The sequence below is a fragment of the Artemia franciscana genome, chromosome 13 (genome assembly GCF_032884065.1).
Source record: "Artemia franciscana chromosome 13, ASM3288406v1, whole genome shotgun sequence".
Taxonomy (NCBI): Eukaryota; Metazoa; Arthropoda; class Branchiopoda; order Anostraca; family Artemiidae; genus Artemia; species Artemia franciscana.
This window is the reverse complement of record NC_088875.1, coordinates 2536417-2564269: the sequence shown is the minus strand read 5'-3', so window position 1 is coordinate 2564269 and position 27853 is coordinate 2536417. Positions and strand designations below refer to the sequence as shown.

General features: G+C 33.3%; 1 protein-coding gene across 1 annotated transcript; it reads left to right on the top strand.

Annotated features, from left to right (window-relative positions):
* Positions 1–43: 43 nt before the first annotated feature.
* On the top strand, positions 44–27511 carry LOC136034379 (uncharacterized). The gene is made up of 5 exons (XM_065715527.1): positions 44–197; positions 7356–7558; positions 12221–12386; positions 21616–21767; positions 27287–27511. Exons 1-5 carry the CDS (start codon positions 110–112, stop codon positions 27494–27496), a joined length of 819 nt encoding a protein of 272 aa, XP_065571599.1. The 5' UTR covers positions 44–109; the 3' UTR covers positions 27497–27511.
* Positions 27512–27853: the final 342 nt, after the last annotated feature.

Below are 27853 nucleotides of genomic sequence, written 5' to 3'. Positions count from 1 at the left end.
TACGGTACGCCTAACTTTGAGTTTTAAACGTCACGAAATGACACTGTCTTTTTGCCGAAAGCGTGACTGTTAGCACTGTAGTTTTTTGAGCAGACTATTCAAATTGAAAATGACAAACCATTATAAATTATCACTTGTGGCCGATTTTGATAGTTTAATGCTAGATCAAGAAGTATTAATGCAAGGATGTGACCAAGGTAATATGAAAAACAGTTACAGGGATATTTAAATCATATTTTTCTGTGAAAGGAACTAAATCTAGATGATAGGTTAGCCTAGGCTAACCTATCTGTAAGCCTCTAAAACCTATCTGTCAGGTCTATTGAACCAGCACATAGAAATTTGATTGACTCACCATTCGAATTGTGAAATTCTAGATAAGCTAATTTTTGTTATCTTATAAAGGGGTTAGGTTTGGAAAATGAAGCTTTCAGAGATGAATCAATAGACTACAGAAAGTCCCAGGAAGGTATTTTCAAGGCCCTACCTCCACTTCTTTTCCCTCTAAAGAGCACTGGCCTTCAAAAAATGTGTGTCCTTAAAGCGAGACCTTGTAAATAGATCTTCTGCTTAAATAAAGTACAAGAAAGTAGGCTATCTGGTCCCAATTTAGCCTGTGAAGGTTCAAATATCTGCAAATGCACTTTGTAAATTTTGAAAAGACCTAGCCTAATATGGTTTGAAATTCTACACAAATAACAGGAATTGCATTTTCAAAATTAAAGTCAGAGAAAAAGAGACTGAAAACTGAAAATTATTGGTACAGTAAAGGCTTATTTCAGTTTGTCAAAACTCCAATAGGCACAGACCTGTCAAGTAGGCAACTTGTTATTTATCACTTGCTAGCCTCTCTTAGTAGCCAGCTTTGGTTTCTTTTAATTTTCTGTAATTGACACTTTTTGCTGATAAGACATGACTGGATGCAAAATCTTCCTTTAAATTTTAGAAAAAAAACAACTTTGATGTGACTTAAACTCCTTGAGATAATAGCACACATAATTAAACTCATGCTCAGATAATGCTCAGTGAGTTTTGTTTTTACCTCTTTAACTTTCTCAATTTATAATATTTTAATGAATTTGAAAAAATGTCTTTATTAAAAAAAAAAAATTGACCTAAGATCCTACACAGATCATTAGAATGAATTAGACCCAAACCAAAACTATGGATAAACATTTTTTTTTGTCCAGGTCAAGACAGGCATCAGGTATTTTCTTTGTATTATTCTATGTCTTAGAAATAATAATTGGCTAGAGACAAGAACTTGAAAACATTTTATCAGCCTAACTATGGGTCTTTATTTGTTCATGAAAGTTTCATTCTCTTAACACAACTATTCACCAAGATAGAAAAAATTATCATTTAAGAATATCATCAAAAAAAAGGTAAAGGTTTTTAGTAGAGAAGAAATCAGCTAGAAATAAAAAGAAATCTACCATTAGATAATTGTTGCTGTCCTTGGCCCTAGGGCAGACATTGCTCTAGACAGTATACTTTGGTTAGTTTGTTTGGTTTTATCTGTTGTGCTTATTCCTCTGCAATAGTTGGTTCATTACACCAGATAAAGCGAATTCACAAAAAAGAACACTTTTGTTTAAAGCCAAAGGGTTGGTGCAATCTTATCATGGCTGTCTTGAGTCCAATGGCAACAGCAGCAACTGTTAGGCCTATGTCAACAAAGAATATTGTAAAGTGAATCTAACAGAACTTTTTTTCTTCCTATTTAATTTCTGCTCAATTCTATATGTTTACTAAAAGGGTTTTATCCTTTTTTTCAAGTGGAGCTAACAATTGATATACCAAGGACATGAAAATAAAAGGAAGGGTTGCATCCTGGACCTATCTTATGTCTACTCATACCCAAAAAACCACAATTTTTTAACATTTTTGTTTTGGCTGTTTCTAAATGTGAAGTTTTAAGGCAGTATAACAAAAATTTTTAATTTGCTTTTACCAAAGCAAAACTAATGATATAAAACTGACAATGCTTTTTCTCTATAAATATTTGAATGTAAACAATATGTGGTTTTCCAAATGCAACTATGCATTCTTAAGTTGTATTGTGCCATGTGTTTTAAACTTTTTTTATTTTATTTTTTTTTTGTTTCTTTTTTTTTAATTTGGCACCAGCTGCCACCAAAAACTATGCAACTGTTTTTAGAGGCTTCTTTCATTAAAAATTGAATTCTTGGTTGTTCTTATTTTTAAGATGTAGACACTTTTTTAAGTTTTCACCAAACTAGTCCAAACAACCTTATTTTAATTTAATCACCCTAATTGCTCAAATTTTCTGAAACTAGGTAAAACAGATTTCCTGGTAGCAGCTTGTATGCTGTGGTACTGCTAAATTAGCTACCTTGATACAAAATATGTTGGTTGAATGATAAGATACTGATTTCTATTGAATAACACTTAAAAACACTCAGCAAGTTACATGAAATTATTATATGTTAAAGGGTTAATTACAGTAATCTTAAAATCTCAAGGGCAAGTTGTCAAAATTCCCTATTCCCCTTTGTTTGTCCAGTGTTAATTGTTAGTCAGACTAATTTTTTTTTTATTACTGACAAACCAACTATAGTAAAGAATAAGCTATTGTTATGGAAATTTTGCCTGTTATATAGAAAAGACCTGTGTTTCAATACATCCTGAACGTATTTATGGCATTCCACTTATACAGAAATATTTATTTTTAATTCTAAAACATTAAAACCTTTGTTATAGACAACCCAGTATCAGAAAAAGATTATTCAGTCTCTGTTCCTATAGGTTTTATTGATTGGAGCTCATACTTTTGCTTAGTTTTTTTTTCCAACATGATTTTTCTAGTTTTGTTATTTGAATAAAAATCAGAATGAATGCTAAGGCAGCTATTTTTAGCAAAATTTTACAAAGAACTGTTCTTGATAGAATCAGCGTTCTGGGGATTGCATTTGATTCTGTCAGCAATACACCCTGGCCTGTAAAATTGAAAGAGCTGACATACTTGTGGCTTCATGTCAAGAAGTTGGTTCTGTCTGTTTCTGTTAGGCAATTTTTTTAATATTGAAGTCCAAAATCAAAATACCTCAAGTATATCTAAGGTAAATATTGCTTGCTTTCCTTCAAAGTTGGTAGTTCACAACCCAAGACTAGTCAACAGTAATCATGTCACTTAGACTTTGATAGCTAATACTATCATAGCCAATTGCCTTCATTACTAAATTGTAGTAATTAAAGTATAAAAAGTGGTTATATCTCTGGCAAACTAAATTGTGGCTAGCCCAGCCACATTTGAAACATTATTAAGCATAAGCAAATGCATGTCTAACTAGAACCTCAAGTCTAGCCACATATCTGGCCAGAAATCAATGTCTTGGCACTTACTGCTCCCAAGAAGAATTCAGTGCTTAGCTAAAACTACAAATTTAGCTTCAAATGGATTACAAGTGTCATCTTTAGCCAATCAAGAGGCCTTACGCAGGTAAAACTTTCAAAATTATAATCCCTGTTTTTATTGTCACAAGATAATGGGTGAGACCAGCCAAAAAATTGCCTTAGTCAGCTTCACTGTCATGTCTGGTGGTGTATATTTGTTTAAAATGAAAAAAAATTAATGTGAAAACAAAAGTTAAATTTCAGTTTAAAAATGTAAACATAGACAATGAAAATAGTGGAACTTGACACATTCTGATTAGCTGTAATCAAAAATTATAGACTTTGAGTTCCAGTGTCTAGAACTGGATATTTAGCTGTAACTTGTCTAGCCAAGCATCAAATTCTACTTGTGAACAGTAGTTGTCTAGACACTGATTTCTTGCCAGACACATGTCTAGACATGGGATTCTTGCTAGATATACACATGAACACTTCTTTACAGTAGAACCTTGTAATTCAGCAGAATTGCTTGTAACAACAGAAATCAATCTTAATTTAAACCAAAATTTAAAAGTAGCTAAAAAAACCCATGTAAAACCTTTTAAAGCATTAAGATTAGCTATAGTTTAGCTACAAGAAGCTGCAATTGTACAATATTGGTTCAAGATATCTGGAGAAAAAGTCTCATTAGAGTGATTTGAAATGTAGCCCTGTTAGGAGGAAACTTATTTAGCTACTCTTAAACACCTAAACTAAAACTGCTGTTAGGTATGAGTAGAAGTAAGATGAATCAATAGTGCCAAAAGTATTTTTGTTTTAAGTTTTTGTGCTGTAAGCAATAGCTGTATTTTATTAAAAAGACTTAACGTTTTTTGGTGAAGTTATAGAATTGAACAGAAATCAGACAGGAAAAAAAAACACACCATTTGGTTCTCTGTTGAATACTCTTTCCAAATATAATAATTGATAAGTGCTATTGGAATTGAGTCCAAGCTCCTTCCTCTCCCCTTGCCTATGGTGGGGCCAAACCTAGCTCTAGGCTGTTTATAAAATTCTACTGTTGTTTTTATTTAATTTGTCTTTATTTGGTATTATGATCTTATATCCACAGACATAGTTTCTTTTTAGATGGAATTATGATGAACTCTTATAGAGCTTCTCTGACACTAAAATGTGAATTGCTTAACTGACAATCTTTATCAACTAGAATCTTCAACTTCGTAACAATCTCTATAGACACGGTTTCTTCAAATAGGCTATCCTATACTGATGCTGGGCAACCAAGGAAATTATGATGAACTGTCAAAGAGCTTGTTTGCTTTTGAACCCTTTGGAGTGATACTAGAAGCAGAAATAAGGGTGGAAAGTTGAAAGAGTTATATATTTTTCAAACGTAGATTCCATTGCCTTGATTTATTGAGTTTGGTACCTAGGTGTTCGAAATTTGAGGCTTTTCAAGTGAACTACATAATTAAAGTTTTTAGCATCAGAGCATTTAGGGGGAGGCCCTGGGGACCAGACCTTGCAGAAATCTCCTATCTTTTTGTTATTGATTAATATCTTGCTTGCAGCAGTTGCCTCATTGATTTTGCTGTATGCTTTGAAGTGCCTCACTAGGACAATATATCTGTTCTTTACTGATATTTCTTTCCTGCTATATACCTAACTAAGATAATAACTTTTAAGATCTATCTTACACAATTAACCAGATGTTGTCAGGTCACTTACATAATTAGAATAAATTTCGTAGTGTTTTTGGATTTGAATAAATCCCTGGTTAATAATAAAATTAGATTAAAGAATCATTTAATTGCTAATTATCAATTTAATTTAAATTCTAGGGTAGAGGCTCCTCATTTTATTTGATTTATTTGGTCATTTTGAATTTACTGGGCATTGTGTTTTTTGTTACCATGCAGAGAGCTGAAGACCTCTTTATTTCAGTATCTGGAGACAGCATTATTAATCTAATGTTGAGTTTACAACCAACACATGAGTTATCCTCACTACGGGTTATTAACATGATAGTTGTGTGAAAACATCTTTTATTGATTAATAAAGAAATGGAACTTTTTGATTGAATCTGCTGCCTTTTGGCTTAGTAGGCTAATAATTGGAGTCACTAATATATTGAAGTCATGCAGTAAGCATATGATCTCACAGATGGGGATCAACAAAAGCGGGATCATTTTTCTTTTTTTGTACAAAGACAAGCATCAACCCTGTCGCCCAATATTGGTGCAACAGGGATCGATCCCTGGTCCTCTGATTGCCTAAAAAAGTATCAATCTATCACAGGGTAGACACCAAACAACAAAGAGAGATAAAACTCCACAGAAAAAAAAACTTCAAACAAGACTGCAGCCAGTAGAGAGAAAAGAAATGAAAGACTAAAAATAACATGGATACTTCGCCTGTATCTAAATTAGGCGTCCTCAGCACAAGATAAAAAGAAAAAAACTAAACTAAAAACAAATAAAACCACCACCAATAATAATAAATACAATTGTCACTACTGATACACGTAGGGAAAAGAAGCTATTAGAGTTACTTCAATGAGAACATCAAAGCAACTGAGGAAAAATTATGAAAATTGAAACTAAATTAACTATTCTGTTGTGAAATAATCCTCTTGTTAGCTAATATTGAAGCAACTCTTTTTGGTCTAGTAGGTAATCTTGTCCCCTGGTGAATGTGTAAAATTTTAATTCCCTTATTGACTATTCATTCATTTTTCAAAAGACAATCATGAATTGTGTCAATTTAAATTCCCCGTGTCTCTATTTATTGAAAGATTATATTTTTAATCTTTCATCTCTTTTCTTTCAACTGGCTGCAGTCTCGTTTGAGGTTTTTTTTTGTAGAGTTTTATCTCTCTTTGTGGTTTGTTGTCATGTAAGGCTAGTTTGGCTTAAGAACTTTCACAGGACAGACAACAGCAGGATAAAGTATTTAATCATCATTGCTTGTTTGGAGCTTCTGGTTTAGCATTAATTAAGAAAAAAAAGGTAAAGATTGCAGCACTAGACCCATAAGGTCCAAACCAGCGGTGCTAATCACCGTCTCAAGGCCCTTCAGCCAGGAAGTGCAAATTGTGGATGACGGCCAGCCATCCTGCGCTTTTGCACACCCTTCCTGTTTACCTTCCTCAGATTTCTCCAGGTACCCATTTAGAGCTGGGTCGACTCTGGCTGAGCTTACAGAGTCACGCCACTGACCTTCATTCCAAACCAAATAATTTGGTACCTTAGGATTTAAACCCTCTCCCTCTCGGACGAAGGATCCTAAATCCAGAGCACCAATCCACAATTAACATTAATTAGTTAGTGATTAGATTTTCCCATTGATGACTTTAAAATCTGATTAGCTTAGTTGCTAGTTTGATTAGCTTAGTTTGACTGTTTGTCAAAACTTTATTTTTTAAAACAATAAAAAAATTTACAGTAAAGAGCAGGGCATTGAGGAGGGTACAGCCCCTTTCATATACAGAAAAATTTTCGTTCGTTATAAGTTTTCATGTCGCTCCTTACTTTCAGTTAAAAACTTATTTTTTTTTATCTAATAATCGTTAGACTCTGCACAGAAAAAAAAATAATGAATCATAACCCTAGCCTATAGTAACCGAAAATTCAAAAACTTATTTTGAAAAAAAAAGTCAAGTGAGGAAAAATCGCCATTTAAAATCAATTCGAGGATGTTAATTATTATTTCAATTAGTCTTTATGGTAAAAGATTATTGCAAAACCAATTTGTTGGAATTTTGAAAAATAGCTTGAAATTCCGCAAAAATGGTGGTACATCGAAATGAAAACTGAATTATTGGAAATACATTAGCCAAAAGTCACATATAGGTGAACTACGGTCTCATCATGAGCAACAAGGAAAATCACTTTTTCGCATGAGACACAGTAATGTCTTTTCTCTGTGTTTTTTTATTTCTACATGTAAAAATAACAATTTTTAGCCTTGGTTTTAATCCAATTCTCATTTGTTTCCAGAATTTTTGCGGTTTGTCCAGAGTTGTAAGTCCATTGGTTTAGACTCATCAAAGATAAGAGGGGACAATTCACGATTACTGAGGGAAATTGAAGAAATAAACCGTAGACTGGCAGCCGAGGCTTTGAAGCATGAACATACCCGACTTTTGCTGGAGAAATCAATGGAGAAAAGACGAGCACTAGAAAAACAAAAAAAGGCTGCAGTAGGAAACTTTATTTTGTTGATACGATTTATTTTTGTTTCTAAAAATCAATGTTATAAGCAAGATATTGTGGAACTTGCGTTTTTCATCCTGGAAACAAAAGATGAATTATCTCAAGATTAGATGTAAGGACATTTAGGATGGACTCATCACTAAATATTGTGTTTAATTATGTATTATGTTAGTTTATCAAGTCAATATATCAATTAAACAATCAAAGGCAGGTGATGGAAGAAACTCAAAAATTAAACTGTAGATTAGATGCTTTGAAGTGCATATATTTTGTTTGATCTATTTTGTCTTTTTCTTTCGAGAATTTAAAGTTTTATTGACAAATCTTTTGATATCCTTTTCATGGATCTCAACGTCCAACTAGGGAATTAGAGAAGAGTAAAATAGGAATGTTACAGGGTTTGACATAACCTTTTGTCTTTGTGTGTCCACTTAAGCTATCTCTTCTACTTGTAATAGGTAATAGTATTTTTAAAATACCTTTTGGGGATATTTTCATTGAAAACAATTATTTTTTTTTGTATTTTCATTAAGCTAATCGAAAGATACGAAAAATTTGCTCCCCACCTCGGCATTAAAAGTTCTGTTAGCCCCCCCCCCCCTAATTGAAGTCGCTGCGAGTTTTGAAAAGTCGGCTTTAAAAATTTAGAATAATGTTAGTTTTTCCAAAGCTACTGATTGGTCCTATACTTGAAAAAAAGAGAAGAAAAATGTATTGAAATTTCATATTTTTTTCTTGACACAGTTTTTGTATACATTCAACTTAATTGAATTGATCCTCAGTAAGACTGTAGTGCTAAATAGAATTGGTCTATTCTAGACTATGTCTAGTGGAAAAAGAATCAATGTTGCAACCTTGTAAAGAGCAAACTGAGGGCCATTGTAACTGAAAACAAAAAATAAATAAAAGACAATACCTAAAGCAAGTGATTTTTATTTGCGGTTATCAGGAATGGTAACTATTATCTAGGTTGCTTTCAATAATAATATGGTAACAATACCATAGCTTTCATACCAGTTGCTTTCAACAATAATATGGTAACTCTGTGTAATGGTAACTATTATCTAGGTTGCTTTTAATAATAATATGGTAACAATACCATAGCTTTCATACCAGTTGCTTTCAACAATAATATGGTAACTCTGTGTAATGGTAACTATTATCTAGGTTGCTTTCAATAATAAAATATAATTGCGGAAACATACTTTTGGGAACTTAAAATTGAGCTTGAAATCCCTTGAGAATGGAATGGGTGAAATGAAATAAAATGTGCAACATTAGAATTTTCATGTTTAAAAGTCTTTCATCTCCCCCAATCTTGAAGACCCGAGAAAACTGTTATTTAAGCATATGTAACACTGATATGTTTTTTTTTCAAGTTTGCTGGAATTAACCAGAGCATTACAGACAGATCGTTAAGGGCTAATTTGACCGCTAATATTATGTCAGTGTCCTTGTAGAAACTGAAAACGCAATTTTTTATATTTTGCGAAATACTGAGATGACTTATGTAACTCATCATAAGTGACGAGATGACGTTTATTATGCGTATAGATAACAGGATGTGTACAAAAATACCGACAAAGAATGACACTTTTAGTTTTTGTTCCATATATTATTTAAAAGTGTTCTAGATGTATCAAAATTTTTTTAATTAAATATTTAAAAAGTTAATATTATAAAATATTTTTTATATAATAATTAATATATAAAATATAATATTATTAAATATAAAAATAAAAATAAATTTTTAAAATGTAGAAGTATTTTAATTCTTATGCTATGAATAATATTATTATATTCATAGCATATTCTTGTGTGCTTAACATATTCTATTACTTTACTCTTGTGATTTCTAGACGAATTTGTAAAAAGCAAATATGTAATATATAATACGAGAAAAATATTTAATATATAAATATGTAATACCGACATAAAATGACACTTTAGTTTCTTTTTTCTATATATTCTTAAAATTTGTTCTTGATGTATTAAAACAATTTTAATTAAATTTTCTTAACATAAATATTAAGAATATTTTATTATTATTTTATATTAAATATAAAAATAAATTTTTAAAATGTAAAAATATTTTAATTCTTATACTATTATTAATATTAATATATTCTTAGCATATTCTTTGGTGCTTAATATATTTTATTACTTTACTCTTGTGATTTCTAGACGAATTTGTAAAAAGCAAATATGTAAAAAACATCAATTAATAATATTTTTTCTATTTCAATGAAAATAAAATTAATTAATGGAAAGTAGCTATGATGATATGCAAACATCCTAATGAAAATAATGCTAATCACAGAGTTTGGGCCTCCAAGCCAGTCCCTCCTCTCCAATTCTGGGAATTTTTATATTCTTTCTTGTAGTATATTATATTTTCTGTATTGGGTGGTATCGACTATAATTTTTGAGTTAATAGCTTTGCTATTATAAGTTAATATATAATATTAACGTTATATTAATATAATATTAACGTTAATATATAATTAAGTTATTATAAGTTAATATAAGCTAATAGTTTAAAGTTTGAAAGTTAAAGCTTTTGTGCTTCTCTTTACCTCAATATTGTAACAATCTTCGGCTGTAGCATGTTTATGAGTGCATATGCACAAATTTTTAAAGGAATTGGATAAGAGGATCTTACGGGGGGGGGGGGGGTATTTTATTTTGCAAACTAACTAGATTTTGCATTTTTAGTCTGTTAAAAAGCAATAGAAATTTATTATAAAAAATGGCCTCAAATTGGACTCTAAATAAACAAGGGGTAAAGCTTCAACGCAAGATAGAAGTAAAGAAGAAGTGACTTTTTAGGATAGGACCTGGTTTTCAACGTACTATCATGGCGGTGATGAAAATGCATAAGAAGTAGATAAGGCAATTTGGATGAATAGTTCTCCATTTTGGGAAAATTTACCCCCCCCCCCCCTCCCCAGCACCCTGATATGTCGTCTTCATATCCTTCGGAAGTTTCCATATTGAGGGGCAAAAGCTATCAAAATGAAGTTTAACAGTCAGAGAATGTTAAGTGAATATTAATCCTGTTGTGACTATTTTTAAAGTATAAATATGTATAACTATATGAAATATATAAGTGTAAAGTATAAAATATATAACATTAAATACTAACATTCATAATATAACATTTGAACAAACACACACAATTTAACAATTTAAATATACACAATTTAAATACAACATTTCATCATCCTTAGTTGAAACTAAGGATGGAACTTTGAGTAAATACGTAGAAAGTAGATTAGCAGAGGTACGACATAAATGGACTAAACTTGGGAAAGTATGCCAGAGTGTAAGCGTCTAATGGGTAAGCGTCTAAGTATGGCCTAAATATGGCCTGCAAACGTGGCGATTATAGAAACAAGAGGAGAATTTGGTATTAGTTTCTTAGAAAAATTGTCTAAGGAAAATTTAGGAACCAGGTTTGGCAACCAACTGCCGAGGGTTAGTCTTTGTGAACGAATTGGTTCCACATCGCTCAGTGTCTGTACCAGAAAAGAGCAGCTTAGGGGGCTTAGGCATATCCTTCGGTATATGACATGAATAGCTCTACCGCATAACCTACAAGGAAGTAAAGATAGGTTAGGTGGTGTGGACCATGTTAGGATGAGACCATAAAATGATTACCAAATTTTTTACCAAATATTTTTTGGTAAAATTTTTTGGTAAGATTACCAAATATTTTTTAGGCAATTTGGAAGATCTATTTTTTAGGGGATCTTTAGAAGTTGACTAAAACAGATGTTTCAAGTGGGATAGAATGACGGAAGAGTGTTTGCAAATGTGTTAGTTGCCATCTCTGCAGTAGTTGCTGCAGAGATGGGAAAAATTTAGGATCAAGTACACTATTCCAAATCTAAATCTCTCATTCGATTTTTTTTCACTTTATTGTGACATGTATTTTTAGGGAGAAATAAAATCCATTTGCTTATGCAGTAGAAAACTGAATCCAAAGTGTGGTTTTGCCAAGGGGACTAAAAAGTGAAAAAAATGTAGAACACCGTGGATTAGGCTTGGATAATGTGATAATATTACCTAGTAAGTTAGAAATTTGTAGAAACTAGCCAAAAGCGAAAGCTTCAAATAGAGTGGGGTAGGTCTGGGGATGCACTTCCCCAGTGTGGCAATTTGAGGTCACTTAAATAAAGACATTAAGTATTTTTTAGTTTTCTTTCTAAATTTGTTTTTTAACAATTGAGGTTTTTATCAGTAAATGTGAGCTCTACCAGTAATAACTGATGATTTAAGCATTAGTTTGAGATGGGGCAAAATAGTTTGACAACTGCCATCAGGCCCTGCTCATTTCTTAATTCCAAATGTATCCATGAAAACAGGCTGTGTTTTAAACAGGGAGGGATTTACCTCAGCAAAGGTACCTAGAGAAAAATCTGTAGGAAATACTTTGAAATGTATCAAAATTACGGGAATTGTGACCACAGAATTTTTTTTTTAGAATTGTATTCTTATAAAAGTCTTCCTCCCTCCTCCTGGTATCTTGGCCACATGTTCATAATGTGTTTGTAGTGCTTTTCTTTGAGAATTCAAGCTATGATTGAATATCTCAATCTGTACTTATTTTCATTTTGCGCATCTCACTCTTTGTTTTATTTATTTAGGAAGAAAAGCTACGTGTAGTGGCGGAAATAGTAGGAAGTGATTTGAATCGTTTTGATAGAGAGACCAGAGAAAAACTGTCATTTATTCAAGTTAGAAATGATAGACGAGAAGAATCTCCATCAAGACAGGACAGACTTGACCCGATTAACGAATTAAGCTCTACAGGTACTCCATTTGAGTTCCTTCTGAAATAGTGTTTGCTCTAATTTCAAAAAATATAAGCCAGACCCATTGTTGGCGCTTAGAGCGTCAAATCTACGTTCAATTTTTAGGAATGTAATGAAAGAGATGGAGATGGCTAGGACACGGATGACGGATCAGGGGTAGGTCCGGAACAAAATCCTTGAGGGGCCCAATGTGACAGGGGTGCCAATAAGCTAAATCTTAAATAGCGACGAAGACCACACTGCCTTTCCATCACAAACACCATACACAAGAAGAACAATAGGGAATTTCTTAAGACAGTGGGAAACAAATTAGAATGAATATTTCGGCCCTATGTCCAAGGGCCGTCCTCAGCAATACAAAAATATATAAGAAAAAACAACTTACAAGGGGATAAAATCAATAAGACTAAAATAAACAGTTTTCCAAAACAGTACCAGCATCCTTACCTCAGCGAAGTTCAACCAGGAATGATAACTAAATTGTTATGAAACGTCACAATTTTTCCTAAGTCGTGACCCATGTAGATCTTATTTTCAAACCAGGAAACGAGCAATTATCTTATTACGAACATTCTTATCAAACGAAGAGTAATCACTGATCGAAGCTGGGTTCCCTGGTATACCAATTGTTATTTTAATTTTTTGCCGAAATGGGTAGCATTTAGCGCGGGGCAATTAAGAATCTGAGACTCACTTCAAAAGCTATCACACGGAAATATCTCTCTAAAAGCTCCGAATCAACTGATTCGTCAACAGACAAATTGTATTTTGAAACTCGTCCAACTTATGCTCAAGTTTTTCAACCTTCTGGGGTCTCTAATTTCTGTCAACATATTTATGAAAAATATTAAGGGGACTTGGAGGGGAAAGAATTTTCCCAAAATCGTCGCTTGTTATAATTTTCAGAAAAAAAAAAATATTTCTGTTTTTGAGAAAAAATTTACGGATGAGGAATTGTATGTGGAAATGTATCCGCCAAGGAGGTATAATGTCACCATACCTTTATAATAATAACGTTTTAAAAGCTCAGGAGAAAGTTATGATGAGTGACATATTTAGATATCTGGAACTTTTCTTCTTAATTATGCTGATGATATTTTAAACCTTAGCCGGACGCGCTGTCATCAAATGTAGAAAAAATTTTCCGTTCATAGTGACAAATATGGAAAAAAAAGTCTGTCCTTCAATCAGGCCGTGTCCAGGATTTTTTTTCGGGCAGTGTTTTACAAAAGGATTTTTGCAAAAAAAAAATTCTTTAAAAAACGCATCAAAAATTTTTTTGATATTCATTTTTGTTACGTTTTTACGAGCAGGACAAACATTTTAGGGGGTATTCAAACCCCTGCCCCCCTCCCGGATATCTTGCCTTCATTGCATCTAAGAGTGAGATTTTTATTTTTGGCCAGTCTCAGGCATTGTGCAGCTAGGAAGTCCATATGTTTCCCCATCTGCAAGCATCAAGTATCTTGACCTGTGTCCAAACCAAATTATAGACATATAAAGCAGAGCAGTAGATGCAAAGTGCAAAGCAGATACAGTAGACATTGTGCAGCTAGGAAGTCCATATGTTTCCCCATCTGCAAGCATCAAGTATCTTGACCTGTGTCCAAACCAAATTATAGACGTATAAAGCAGAGCAGTAGATGCAAAGTGCAAAGCAGATACAGTAGACATTGTGCAGCTAGGAAGTCCATAGGTTTCCCCATCTGCAAGCATCAAGTATCTTGACCTGTGTCCAAACCAAATTATAGACGTATAAAGCAGAGCAGTAGATACAAAGTGCAAAGCAGATACAGTAGACATTGTGCGGCTAGGAAGTCCATATGTTTCCCCATCTGCAAGCATCAAGTATCTTGACCTGTGTCCAAACCAAATTATAGACGTATAAAGCAGATCAGTAGATACAAAGTGCAAAGCAGATACAGTAGACGTATACTAGACTGCGTCTACCACTTCTTCCCGCAGGCCAATGGTCTTTCCCCTTTCTGGAACAACTTCACGTGCACTGACAAAAATTCTAAATTCTGTGCATTTAAGATACGCAAAATGTCTCTTAGGAAGTCCCCTATGGTCTAGAAACAGGCAGCTGATCGCCACTAACGGTTTGGATGAACAACTGGCTGCAGGCGAGCGTCCCCATGAAAGATTTTTTTGAAAGGCTTGATCAGTCTCGTATGTTTTCCCATACAATGATTGAGTGTCAATTTATCTTTTATTTATGTTCTTGCATGTTTAGCTCTGTTTTTTGTTGTTTTTTTTTATTTACTCCGACACCTTCATGTGTTTCTGGGCAATAAAATTTTCATTTGTTCCTTCGTATACAATTATTGCTCGTTTAATAGTATGAGATAACCAGAGGTTGATTGCTTGGCGTGAGGTTTAGTTTTCTTGAGAAATGGTCCCACACTTGAGATAGGTAGCGCTGTCTATTATATATACATATATAATTGTGTTGCGAGAGCAACACTTAGGTTTTGTCGTATTTATTTCTTTTTTTTTGTTTCTAGCACCTCGATTTCAGCTTATTCCTAGAAAGTGGTAAGGGTCTAACCTCTACGGTTTTAAGGAAAGAATGGGCCTTAGGCCGGATTGATGAATATGACTTTGCATTTTGGAAAGCTTCGTAGAACTCTTGGCTGGGGCCAAAAATCTATTGTTTCTACCCATTTCTGATCGTGATTTCAGCTGAGTTTATCATTCGCTTTTTTGCACTTGGGATTGCGGTAGAGAAATGGTATTAGATGTGCCTCTTAAACTTTAAAAGTTCTCTCATCGCTAAAGAAATTAGAGTTTATCCTTTGCTCCTTCTTAGTGATGCCGTTAGAAACTTTTGAACTAAGACAGATAGATTTTTTTTTCGACGGCAGTCGATAGCTCTTGATGAGCTGATCTAGGTATATGTCATCCATTTTTTGGTAGAAAAATTCCTTCATAAGATATACCAGTTTGAAAGTTTAAAGGGGTTGGCAACTTCAGTAGTAAGGTACACACTGAAACCAAAAATAGGTCGATACCAGTTGTGAGACATATAGGGGAGTTTCAAGCAACAGTCGGCTGTTAGCATATAATCATCTTCGGAAATGAGGGGTTCGCAATTTTTGCTAGTGGGTGTACCTATTATTTGTTTCTGGTGTATTGATGGTACGACCAATTTGGTTCCAGTGGTAAGACATGTAGGGGACTTGTGAGTAATAATCGGCTGTGAGGCTATACCCATGCAACGTAGATCTAGTTATTATTGAGAGCGGTATATGTAAAAGACGATTTTTTTAAGGTTACTTAACCTTTCAGAAAAGGCCTAAAAAAATATGTATTATGGAAGAAATATAGGAAGTTATGAGAAACATGTTAAGAATCACCAACGTTGTACAAGGCCATATCCAAGGGGTTTAGGGGGGTTTGAGACCCCTCCCCCTCGAAATGTTTGTCTGGCCCCTAGAAACGTAACAAAAATGAATATAAAAAGCTGATGAATTTTTTAAAGTTTTTACCCCCCCCCCAAAAAAAAAAAACATGGATACGTTCTTGAAATTGTATATATTTGCCTGCCAGGATTATGGATTTTTCACTATAAGTCGTAGAACCATTCCCACTGGCACATCTTAAGACTCAACGGTATGTAAAATTAAAATTATGGAGCAAATTTCGTCTATAACTTACGAAGTACTAAACAGAGTATATTTTTTATCAATTAGCGTAATTAATTAGCATATATTAATTAGTATTTTGTGTTTCATAATTTTATGTTTTGGAAAGTCAATATAGCAGAAAGATGAAATTCCTGGGTGGTTGGTTAATAAATTTTGAAATAAATTAATGGACCCGTCCTAGAAAGCCTTTCACGCTTGATTAGAGCCAGTTTTGCCAGAAGGTCAGAAAACATAAACCAGAGCCTTGGAAAAATAAGCCAGAGCCTTTTTTAAACACAAGCCAAATAAGCCAGACAATATTTTGCCCCCAAAAGCAAAAACAATCTGTATGGATATGCTGGTCTATACTAATAAGCACTATAACTCAAAAATTTACCACGAGTCACCATCAAAATAAGTCAGTCCGGCGGGAAATAAGCCAATATAGCAATACTGATCAGAGTAAAAAAGGGAAAGTAAAAAAGAACGCACTCAGACCAAAACTGAAAAAGAAAAATGATCTTTCCAGTGAAGACTGACGCTAATTTCTCATTGGGCTCCTCACCTGACGAATTACAAATCTGTTATACTGTTGGTAGTGACATGAAGAAGAGGAAGGAAATAGGAACATACAGCTAAATAAATACTATGCTGTGCATACTATACCAAACGTGATAAACAAGGCGGGTATATCCTAAGGGTCTTTGATTTTACCAACGAAAATCTTGTCAGTATAAAATATCTTTGTCGTTTGAGCCTAGCTGACTATTCATAAAACTTAAGAGAAAAAAGAAGACAGTGACAAAGTCAAAGAAGACTGTGTCTTTGCCGGACCATTGAATGTTTCTAGAGCTGGTCCGTTCACTCTACCGTCATTCCAAATTCGACATGTCATCAGCCTGTACAAGAAGCACCCTAGTTGCTTCTAGGGAACGAATAGAAATATCGTTAGAATAGAAATATCCATTTCTATTCGACATTTTTAATAGTTGACTAGTTTGCTTGTGATGATTTTAAGCGATGATTATGATGGTTCTATGGATTTGACGTAAGCTATAGTGCAAAAGGTTATACTTAACGAAATGTAACTAAGCCACTTATACCGAAAATTACATACGGAGTATGAAAGAGACTTTAATCTAAAATAATGGCAATATTGCGTAAAAAAATGTCAGTTTTTTAATTTTTTTGTTTTGTGTATATGATAAACCACAACTGAACAGAACACATACTAGTTAATTAATGAAAACCGTCTTCTGTTCGATTCAATCTTCTGGCCTTTCCGTGAATTTGCAAAAATAAGTTGTATAAGGGGCGTGCCAGGAAATAAAAATATAGCTGTTAGGCTTTATTCGTACAAATTAACTACACAAGCAATAATTTATAATGCTAATAAATATATAAACTTTTGCTAGCCGAGCTGCTATAGGAGCCACAAAAACAATCCAATTATCCAAAATTTCCACCTCTACTCACCTCATATCAAAAAAAGCTAAGACAAAGAATTAATTAAAACTCATAATTTGACTATATATTTCTCTTAACTTTACTTAACGATGGGTTTTTAAGGATCCGTTCTAGCACTTAGAATGAATTCTAGATCGAAAAATTCGTTTCAATAAACATTCTTTATGTTTTTTTATGGGTGTTTATTCTTCACAGCCATTGGTGAAAAAAGTGCTGCTCATAATATACATAAATATACATAATACTCATATACATATACATATATGTATATTATATATGTATATTATATATATATATATATATATATATATATATATATATATAATATAATTATATATATATATATATATATATATATATATATATATATATATATATATATATATATATATATATATATATATATTGAAGTGGCTTTGCGCCACCCCAACACCTAGTTGGTGGGGCGCTTCGCGCCCCCCAAGCCCCCCCCGCGCGTGTAAGTCGTTACGCGCGATATTAGTTACGCGCCATTGTAGTTGTGTCCCTGTGTCCCACCTGTGAATATATATATATATATATATATATATATATATATATATATATCTATCTCTCTCTCTCTCTCTCTCTCTCTCTCTCTATATATATATATATATATATATATATATATATATATATATATATATATATATATATATATATATATATATATATATATATATATATATATATATATATATATATATATATATATATATATATATATATATATATATATATTGGAGTGGCTTTGCGCCACCCCAACACCTAGTTGGTGGGGCGCTTCGCGCCCCCCAAGCCCCCCCCGCGCGTGTAAGTCGTTACGCGCGATATTAGTTACGCGCCATTGTAGTTGTGTCCTGTGTCCCACCTGTGAATATATATATATATATATATATATATATATATATCTATATATCTATCTATCTCTCTCTCTCTCTCTCTCTCTCTATATATATATATATATATATATATATATATATATATATATATATATATATATATATATATATATATATATATATATATATATATATATATATATATATATATTGCATATAAATAGATTGTCAGGTTTACTGACTCTTGAACATGCAACATATAATTGTCCATGGGAAAACAATCCGTATTCAGATCTATACCTCATTATTCTAATGATGTGTCCCTGTGTCCCGGTCGTCATTTATATTCCCTGTGTCCCGGTCGTAATTTGTGTCCCAGTGTCCCAGTTTGTAATTTCTCTTTGAGTGTCCCGGTCGTCATTTATATTCCTTGTGTCCCGGTGTCCTGGTCGTCATTTGTGTCCCGGTGTCCCGGTCTGTAATTTCTATTCGAACAATCCCTGTGTCCCGGTCGTCATTTATATATCCCGCCTGTGCCCCCGGCGTCCCCGTTGTAGTTGTGTCCCTGTGTCTTGGTCGTCATTTATATTCTCTGTGTCCCGGTCGTGATTTGTGTCCGGGTGTCCCAGTCTGTAATTTCTCTTTGAGGTTCCCGGTCGTCATTTATATTCCCTGTGTCCCGGTATGTAATTTCATCAGTTGAAAAACATGACGTCAGTCGACACACAAACATGACGTCAGTCGACACACACACAGACAACTTATTTTTATATATATAGATATTATATATTATACTAGCTGTTGGGGTGGCGCTTCGCGCCACCCCAACACCTAGTTGGTGGGGGCGCTTCGCGCCCCCCCCAAGCCCCCCCGCGCGCGTAAGTTGTTACGCGCCATATTAGTTACGCGCCATTGTAGTTGTGTCCCTATGTCCCACCTGTGAATCGACCATTCCCTGAGTCGCCATCGTCATTTATATATCCCCCTGTGCACCCCGGCGTCCCCTTTGTAGTTATGTCCCTGTGTCCCGGTCGTCGTCATTTATACTCCCTGTGTCCCGGTGCTTTGTTGATTGCTAATCGAACATTCCTTTTGTCCCGGTCGCTTTCTCTTTGAGTGTCGTCATTTATTTAGATTGTTTCTCCTTTATTTTTCAGTTTTTTTCCTTTTTTTAGTTTTTTTTCTTTTTTAGTTCTTTTAGTTTTTACCTTTTTTATTTTTTTTTAGTTTTTTTCTTTTTACTTTTTTTTTTAGTTTTTATCTTTTTTATTTTTTTTTATTTTTATTCTTAATTTTATTAGTTTTCTTTTTCTCTTCTATTTTTCAGTTTTTTTCCTTTTTTTTAAGTTTTTTTTTAGTTTTTAGTTTTTTTAGTTTTTTTTCCTTTTTTTTCTTTTTAGTTTTTTATTGGTTTTTACCTTTTTTTTTTAGCTTTTTTAGTTTTTTTCGTTTTTTCTCTTTACTTTTTTTTTAGTTTTTATCTTTTTTATTTTTTTTTTATTTTATTCTTAATTTTATTCATTTATATATCCCCCTGTGCACCCCGGCGTCCCCTTTGTAGTTATGTCCCTGTGTCCCGGTCGTCGTCATTTATACTCCCTGTGTCCCGGTGCTTTGTTGATTGCTAATCGAACATTCCTTTTGTCCCGGTCGCTTTCTCTTTGAGTGTCGTCATTTATTTAGATTGTTTCTCCTTTATTTTTCAGTTTTTTTTTCTTTTTTTAGTTTTTTTTCTTTTTTAGTTCTTTTAGTTTTTACCTTTTTTAGTTTTTTTTAGTTTTTTAGATGAAATTTTTTTTTAGTTTTTTTCCTTTTTTTCTTTTTAGTTTTTTATTGGTTTTTACCTTTTTTTAGCTTTTTTAGTTTTTTTCGTTTTTTCTTTTTACTTTTTTTTTTAGTTTTTATCTTTTTTATTTTTTTTATTTTTATTCTTAATTTTATTAGTTTTCTTTTTCTCTTCTATTTTTCAGTTTTTTCCTTTTTTTTAAGTTTTTTTTTTAGTTTTTAGTTTTTTTAGTTTTTTTTTTCCTTTTTTTCTTTTTAGTTTTTTATTGGTTTTTACCTTTTTTTTAGCTTTTTTAGTTTTTTTCGTTTTTTCTTTTTACTTTTTTTTTTAGTTTTCATCTTTTTTATTTTTTTTTATTTTATTCTTAATTTTATTAGTTTTCTTTTTCTCTTCTATTTTTCAGTTTTTTCCTTTTTTTAAGTTTTTTTTTTAGTTTTTAGTTTTTTTAGTTTTTTAGTTTTTTTATTTTTTTTAGTTTTTTAGCTTTTTTATTTTTTTTATTAGTTTTTAGTTTTTTTGTAGTTTTTGCTTTTTTTTAGTTTTTTCAGTTTTTTTTTTTAGTTTTTAGTTTTTTACCTTTTTTGTGGATCGTCACCTGATCCACAGATCCACAGATCCACAGACAGACAGACAGCTTATTTTTATATATTTTTTATTTTTTTTTATTTTATTCTTAATTTTATTAGTTTTCTTTTTCTCTTCTATTTTTCAGTTTTTTCCTTTTTTTAAGTTTTTTTTTTAGTTTTTAGTTTTTTTAGTTACTTAGTTTTTTTAGTTTTTTAGCTTTTTTATTTTTTTTATTAGTTTTTAGTTTTTTTTGTAGTTTTTGCCTTTTTTTAGTTTTTTCAGCAAAAATGATGGCAACTAATTTCATGACGTCAGCCGAAACATGACGTCACCTGATCCATCCACAGATCCACACACAGACAACTTATTTTTATAGAAGATATATATATATATATATATATATATATATATATATATATATATATATATATATTATATTATATATAAGTATATATATTATATGTATATATATATATATATATATATATATATATATATATATATATATATATATATATATATATATATATATATATATATATATATATATATATATATATATATATATATATATACATATATACGTATATATGTATGTATAATACATATACATATATACACATATACACATATACATAATACTCAAAGATAAGACTTTTTCTTTTGTGGTAACAAGTCGGGGTGTTGGGTGCCATGTGTCGAAAGATTCTCAATTTCTTATATTTAATTTTTTTTATCTTTTCAATTCTGTGTTTCTATATCATCAATTTTGCTTGTAACACAAATGAAAGACTTGTCTTTTCGGAGTAGAGTAAAAAGTGGGTGCCACTCTTGAAGCATGCTTATCCACTTAGGCCAAGGACAAAGAAAGTAATATAGTGGTAATTATAAAGTGGTAATTTAGTAGTATTTTTGCAGCCTCTTTCTTGGATGAAGTTAGTTTCGACAGAACTGAAGAAGATCTGGACTTTTCCCCGCCAAGAGCCTCACGACAATGGAAGAAACGTAAGAGTGGAGACAGAGATGGCTCTGCCTCGAAGAAACGTCGTTCAAAAAGCAGAACAAGAAAGGTAAAAATAAAATTTTACAACAAGCTATTGCTCACATCTAGTGTGGTTTTTAGGTGCAAATGTGTTGCTGTTGTTGTTGGTGGTGCTTTTAAGCGGATTGCCGTTTTGCAGGTCATTTCTTTCTCACTGTCATACTATGGGAATACTAACTGACAGCTCAAGACCACTTTTGGGTAATTAAGACAGTCTAGACACTCTTTTATTTCTCTATGACTACATATGTAACATTTTAATTAAACGTTTACGGAAACTCAGTTAGAATCTTCCACATATAGTCATATATCGCATAAGAAATGATAAGGCTTTATTTTTCTAAAACAATTCTTTGGAGGAAAATGGCCAAACTTACGGTTCTAACCGGTTCTTTTAGTCTGCATTTTGATTTATAACATTCAACACTCAAGAGTCTATTGGTGGTCTTTTTTTTTAATTTCGTATCCAAATGCTCTCGGGATGTTTTTCCTTTTTCTCATCCTAAAAGTTCAAAAACAGCATTACTACCTGGGAAGCAGTTACCCACTGTTATTTATTCTTTTATTTTAATCCCGCTCCACTCTTCTCAGTGCTAGTTATCTCTTTAAAATTACAAAATTAAAAGTTTTATTTTGACCGCACCTATATTGACAAACAAACAAATTGAAAAATTCAATATATATATATATATATATATATATATATATATATATATATATATATATATATATATATATATATATATACATATATGTTTATATTATATATATATATATATATATATATATATATATATATATATATATATATATATATATATATATATATATATATAAATATATATATATATATATATATATATATATATATTATGTATCTGATTTAGATGCTTTCCTGATTTAGTTTTGAAGCATTCTACAATCAATTACCCGAATAAAACATCCGCCTAGCCGTTTAGCAGCGTTCCATTCCGTCTTAGAGGGGGGAGGTACTCTATATATGCTGGTATCAGGCTCACAAAAATTCAGCTACATCACATTTGCTTTCACTCCAAAGTTTCACTGTTTACCTTCAGTTCCCTTTCTCCCAATTTGCCCACTAAATACCCTCAATTTCACAAGTGAATGCCTTGTCTTTACATCATCGTACATAACAATGTTCTAAAAATCACTCAACTTTTTTTTATTTCCAATCTTTACTTTCCGTTTGAATCATTCTAATAACTTTTTGAAATTCAAAAACATCAAAATTTAGTTTTAAAATACAAAAATATAGGTCTTGTTAAAATGTAAATTATAGAAAGTAAGCCAGTTTAAGTAAATTGCTTAATGAATAAAGATAATTTCAATGAGCATGAACTACAATTCTGGCACGAGGAATGGATTTCAGTAGAATCAGTGGGGAGATATACAGGACGTTTGAAGAGGGGGGTATCTTCTTAATGGTAGGTTTAGTTAAGGAGAATTTCAGATGGTTCACTTTAACCCATGGGAACGTTGTCCTACTGCGATAAGGAGAAAGTATCGGGGTAGTTAGGGGTATATACTGGCCTATTTTTCTATTTGACATTTGGATCTCTCAAACCTTTGGAGTAAGGTCTTACACAAAGGAGGTTCTAGTCTAGACAAGTATTCCTAAACCTTATTTTTAAACCTTCAAAACAAATTGTATGTCTCAAGAAAGTTAAGCACAATCTAAATCATATCTCTTCATCATAGTTAGGAGTTCTTGCTAGCTTGTTGTTGTCACCCTCAGCGCCCCCAATTTAGAAACCCGATTTGGTCTACTAATATGAAGACTAGTGTAAATAGAAAAACTGCAGGTCTTTTGGATAAGATGTCTCCAGTGCGGGGGAAAAGGTTTCATGAAACTAATAAAACCAAAGATGTTGCGAAACGGAAAAATAAGGTGAAAACCGCAGGAAAAAAAAAGAATAAATGTGAAAATAAGGTTGGGGAGCCCAGATTCAGAAACTCTGGTGAAACTAATATGAAACAATATAAATAGGAAAACTGCAGGTCTTTTGAAGAAGATGTCCCCAGTGCAGGGGAAAAGTTTTCAGGAAACTAATAAAACCAAGGATTTTGCGCTAATGAAAAAAAAGGCGAAAGCCACAGGAAAAACATAAAGAACAAATGTGAAAATAAGATCGGGGAGCGCAGATTAAGAAACCCTGGTGAAATTAATAACTAACTCTGACGTAAATAACTTCCCCAAGCCTGGAAAATTCCCCTGAACCCTCAAAGGTGCGATGGTACGAATTTAAGCTTATTTGTTTACAAGGAAGACGCCAGGAAATTTTGCAGGGGGGGATTTTCTAATGAATGGGTGTGATGCTAATAGATTAAAGCGCTTCAAATATTTAATAGGTAATAATATCTTTATTAAATTGAAAATGACTTGGTTTTCGTTATAGAAGACAATGGAGGAGGGGGGGGGGGGTCGAATTCACAGACTTCTAGGTCTCAAAGTGAGGAGTTTTTGTTGTCTTCTTTCCCCCCAGGAGGTTTATTGCCTTCCCCCTGGACTCTTATTAATGGTGCCCAGGAGCAAATCTCCAGCATTTTTATTGGAGGGGGGAGAAGGCGAGAGGGGTCCATATCCGGATAGTCAAGGGGTATGGGATATATAATTATTTTTTTTCTACATTATTGAAGGACTACACCACATTATATATATATATATATATATATAGATATATATATATATATATATATATATATATATATATATATATATCGTCCAGATTTATTTATTACATTTACATGTAATCCATCTTGGGACGAGATACAGCTGCTTTTACATCCTGGACAATCACCGGTTCATAGACATGACATTACGGCCCGAGCATTCCGCCAAAAGTTGAAATCAGTGATAGATTTCATAGGAAAACTTAAAGTGTTTGGGTCAGTGCGCTACTGGTTGTACTCAGTGGAATGGCAAAAGCGAGGATTGCCACACGCAAATATACTAATCTGGCTATATGATAAAATTGCTTCTAATGTAATTGATGTGATTTCTGCTGAGATATCTGATGTCGATGTCGATAGGGGCTCACATGAAATTGTGGTAAAAATATGATACAGGGACCTTGCGGTGCACTGACTCAAAAATCACCATGCATGGACAGAGGAAGGTGCACAAAGCAATATCCTCGACTTTTAGTACCCAACACAATTACCGGCAATGATGGCTACACTTTATATAGAAGAAGGTCTACCGAAGATGGCGGTAACTCAGCAATCATAAAGTCGCGTAACCGTGACATCAAAGTAGATAACCAGTGGGTTGTTCCATATTCACCTTTATTATCAAAAACTTATAACGCGCGCATAAACGTGGAATACTGCCGTAAAGGCAATCAAATACATATGCAAATACGTCAACAAAGGCAGCGACATGGCAGTTTTTGACTTCCAGTATGAAATCAGTAATATCGGTGAAGTCGTACAATATCAGGCTGGAAGATACATAAGCAGTAATGAAGCTGTGTGGCGAATTCTTTCATTTCCGATACGTGAACGAAGTCCAGCTATTGTTCACTTAGCGGTACATCTACAGAATGGTCAAGGTGTTATTTTTTCGGATGCCAACGTGCAACAAAGAGCCCTGAATCCACAGGCTACAACGTTAACTGCTTTCTTCGCGTTATGTCAAAATGATCTTTTGCAAAAAGACTGCTGTATTCTGGAGTGCCTACGTATTGCACGTGGATTGCTAATAAGAAATCATTTGAACGTCGAAAACAGGGTGAGTCAGTCGACGGCCAACGTAACATCTTCAAAGAAACCACGATAGGAAGACTCTACACTATTCACCCCCCAATCAAGATGAATGCTTCTGTCTCCGCCTGCTTTTGGCGAATGTACCTGGCCCGACGTCCTTTGAGCATTTGAGAACTGTAAACGGGACTATACATGACACTTACCGTAGTGCATGCCAAGCTCTCAATTTATTGAAGAACAATCAACACTGGGATAACTGCATCAAAGACGCGTACAACACATCAACTCCAAGTCAAATTCGTGCATTGTTTGCTATCATATTGACAACTTGCTCTCCTTCAACTCCTACAGAATTATGGGAGAAGTACAAATCGCAAATGGCCGATCATATACTCCACCGAATACGGTTAGAGAGGTCAGATATGATCTTGGATTTTACAACAAAAATTTATAACTGCACTTTAGTTATGATTGAAGATTTGTGCTTATGTATGGCAAACAAACTTCTCAAGCATTTGGGAATACCTTCATCTAATCATACTGCTGCTATTTCTACATGTGTAGAATTGGATCATGAACAAAGTTACAACACGAATGATCTATTGTTGTATGTACAAACAAATATTTCTAAGTTAACATCTGAACAAAAAGGCATTTATGATCAGATAATACATTGTGTAGATAACAACGTTGGAGAAATCTTCTTTTTGGATGCGCTTGGAGGTACTGGTAAAACGTTTGTGATAAAATTGATTCTGACATCAATTCGATCAAAAAATGACATAGCGTTGGCAATTGCGTCGTCCGGAATAGCCACAATGTTGCTGGAATGAACTGCTCATTCCGCTTTGAAATTGCCTCTGAATATGCAATCTACAGAAACTCCCACGTGCAACATTTTCAAATCATCTGGGATGGGTAAAGTATCGCAGCAATGCAAACTTATTGTTTGGGACGAATGTACAATGGTTCACAAAAAATCGCTCGAGGCTCTCGAGCGATCATTGCAAGATTTGGGAGGAAATTCCAAACCCTTTGGTAGCACATTAATATTGCTTGTGGGAGATTTCTGGCAAACATTACCTGTTATTCCTAGATCGACACCTGCGGATGAAACAAATGCTTGCCTGAAAAATTCTAATTTATGGGCACACGTAAAGACATTAAAATTAACTATAAATATGCGCGTCCGATTGCAAAACGATCACTGTTAAAATATTTTCAGATCTGTTACAACCTGTTGCTGGGGCGCGAAAAAAAAATTATGACACCCCACGTGTTTCTGGCGCGCCACATGTTGCTGTGGCGCACAGTTCCACAGTAACGCGTGGCAGGGGTCAGCTATTGTCTGCGGTTTGAAGGCAAGATACAATGAGAATTCATATGTAGAAGCCTGCTGTGTGCCGAGTGCCTGGACCTGGCGTCAAATATTTCCGGTGCCTGAGCAATAATTTTGATGTTTTAATTCAAACTAGAGAAATATCTGAAAATACCTGCCGCATGCCGAGTGCCGGGGCCAGGACCGCAGTATGAAAAGACAGCAAATTGTCTGCGGGTAGAAGACAAGTGACAATGAGAATCCATTCATAGAAGCTAGTAGATATCGTTGTTAGAAATTGGTTGTTAGAATTGGTTTGCTTTTGCAATCAAATATCGTTGAAAAGGTACCGTGAAAAGACAGCAATAAAGCTAAGGTTGGTCCACAAGACTTCCATGTTTATTTTTAATGGCTCCTTCTCACTTAACGGATTAACGTTCGGGTAGAAAAGAGGTTTCTCGTATTATTTCTTCGAATTAAATATCTGTTTGAATCTCTTACAGTCTCATGAGCACATTTTGGAGAATCAGGATGCCAGTCATATAGTTAGTGTCACTACCGTATCAGTACCAAGAGAGGGGCCAGTTACTGCAACTGCTCAGCTTGAAGCAATGAATCGCGAAAACCGACGACGAAGCAAAAGTGAACCTCGGGATGTTTTGAAACCTACCGCGCCTCCTCTAGGTATGGATCCTTTCACAAAATTTTTCTAGTCGTTAGTTTCTTTTTAGTATTTGTTACGCATTATGCGTCTTCTAGGCTCTTAATTTTTAAATGAATTTTAAAATGAAAACAGCGCTCTATGCTACTGCATTCTTAATCTTTAGTCATGAACCCTTTTTAATATCAAGCAGCACATAGTTATAAAAACTAAGTTAGCAAATTTACAATTTCATGTTTTCAAGTTCATTGTTAGAACTAAATAGTCTTTTGACCTTTCTACAAAATTTTTGACACTTGGCAGTATTTTATAACGCTTTTCGTCCATGAAAATTCAACCATTAGCAAATTAGCAATTTGCTCATTTCCAAAGACAGCTATACCTTTAAAGGAAACCTTTAAAGCCTCTG

Coding starts and splice junctions, on each gene's coding strand:
- LOC136034379 (XM_065715527.1), top strand. CDS start 110: ATGACAAACCATTATAAATTATCACTTGTGGCCGATTTTGATAGTTTA. Junction 198..7,355: donor AATGCAAGGATGTGACCAAG/GTAATATGAAAA, acceptor ATTTGTTTCCAG/AATTTTTGCGGTTTGTCCAG. Junction 12,387..21,615: donor TAACGAATTAAGCTCTACAG/GTACTCCATTTG, acceptor GTATTTTTGCAG/CCTCTTTCTTGGATGAAGTT.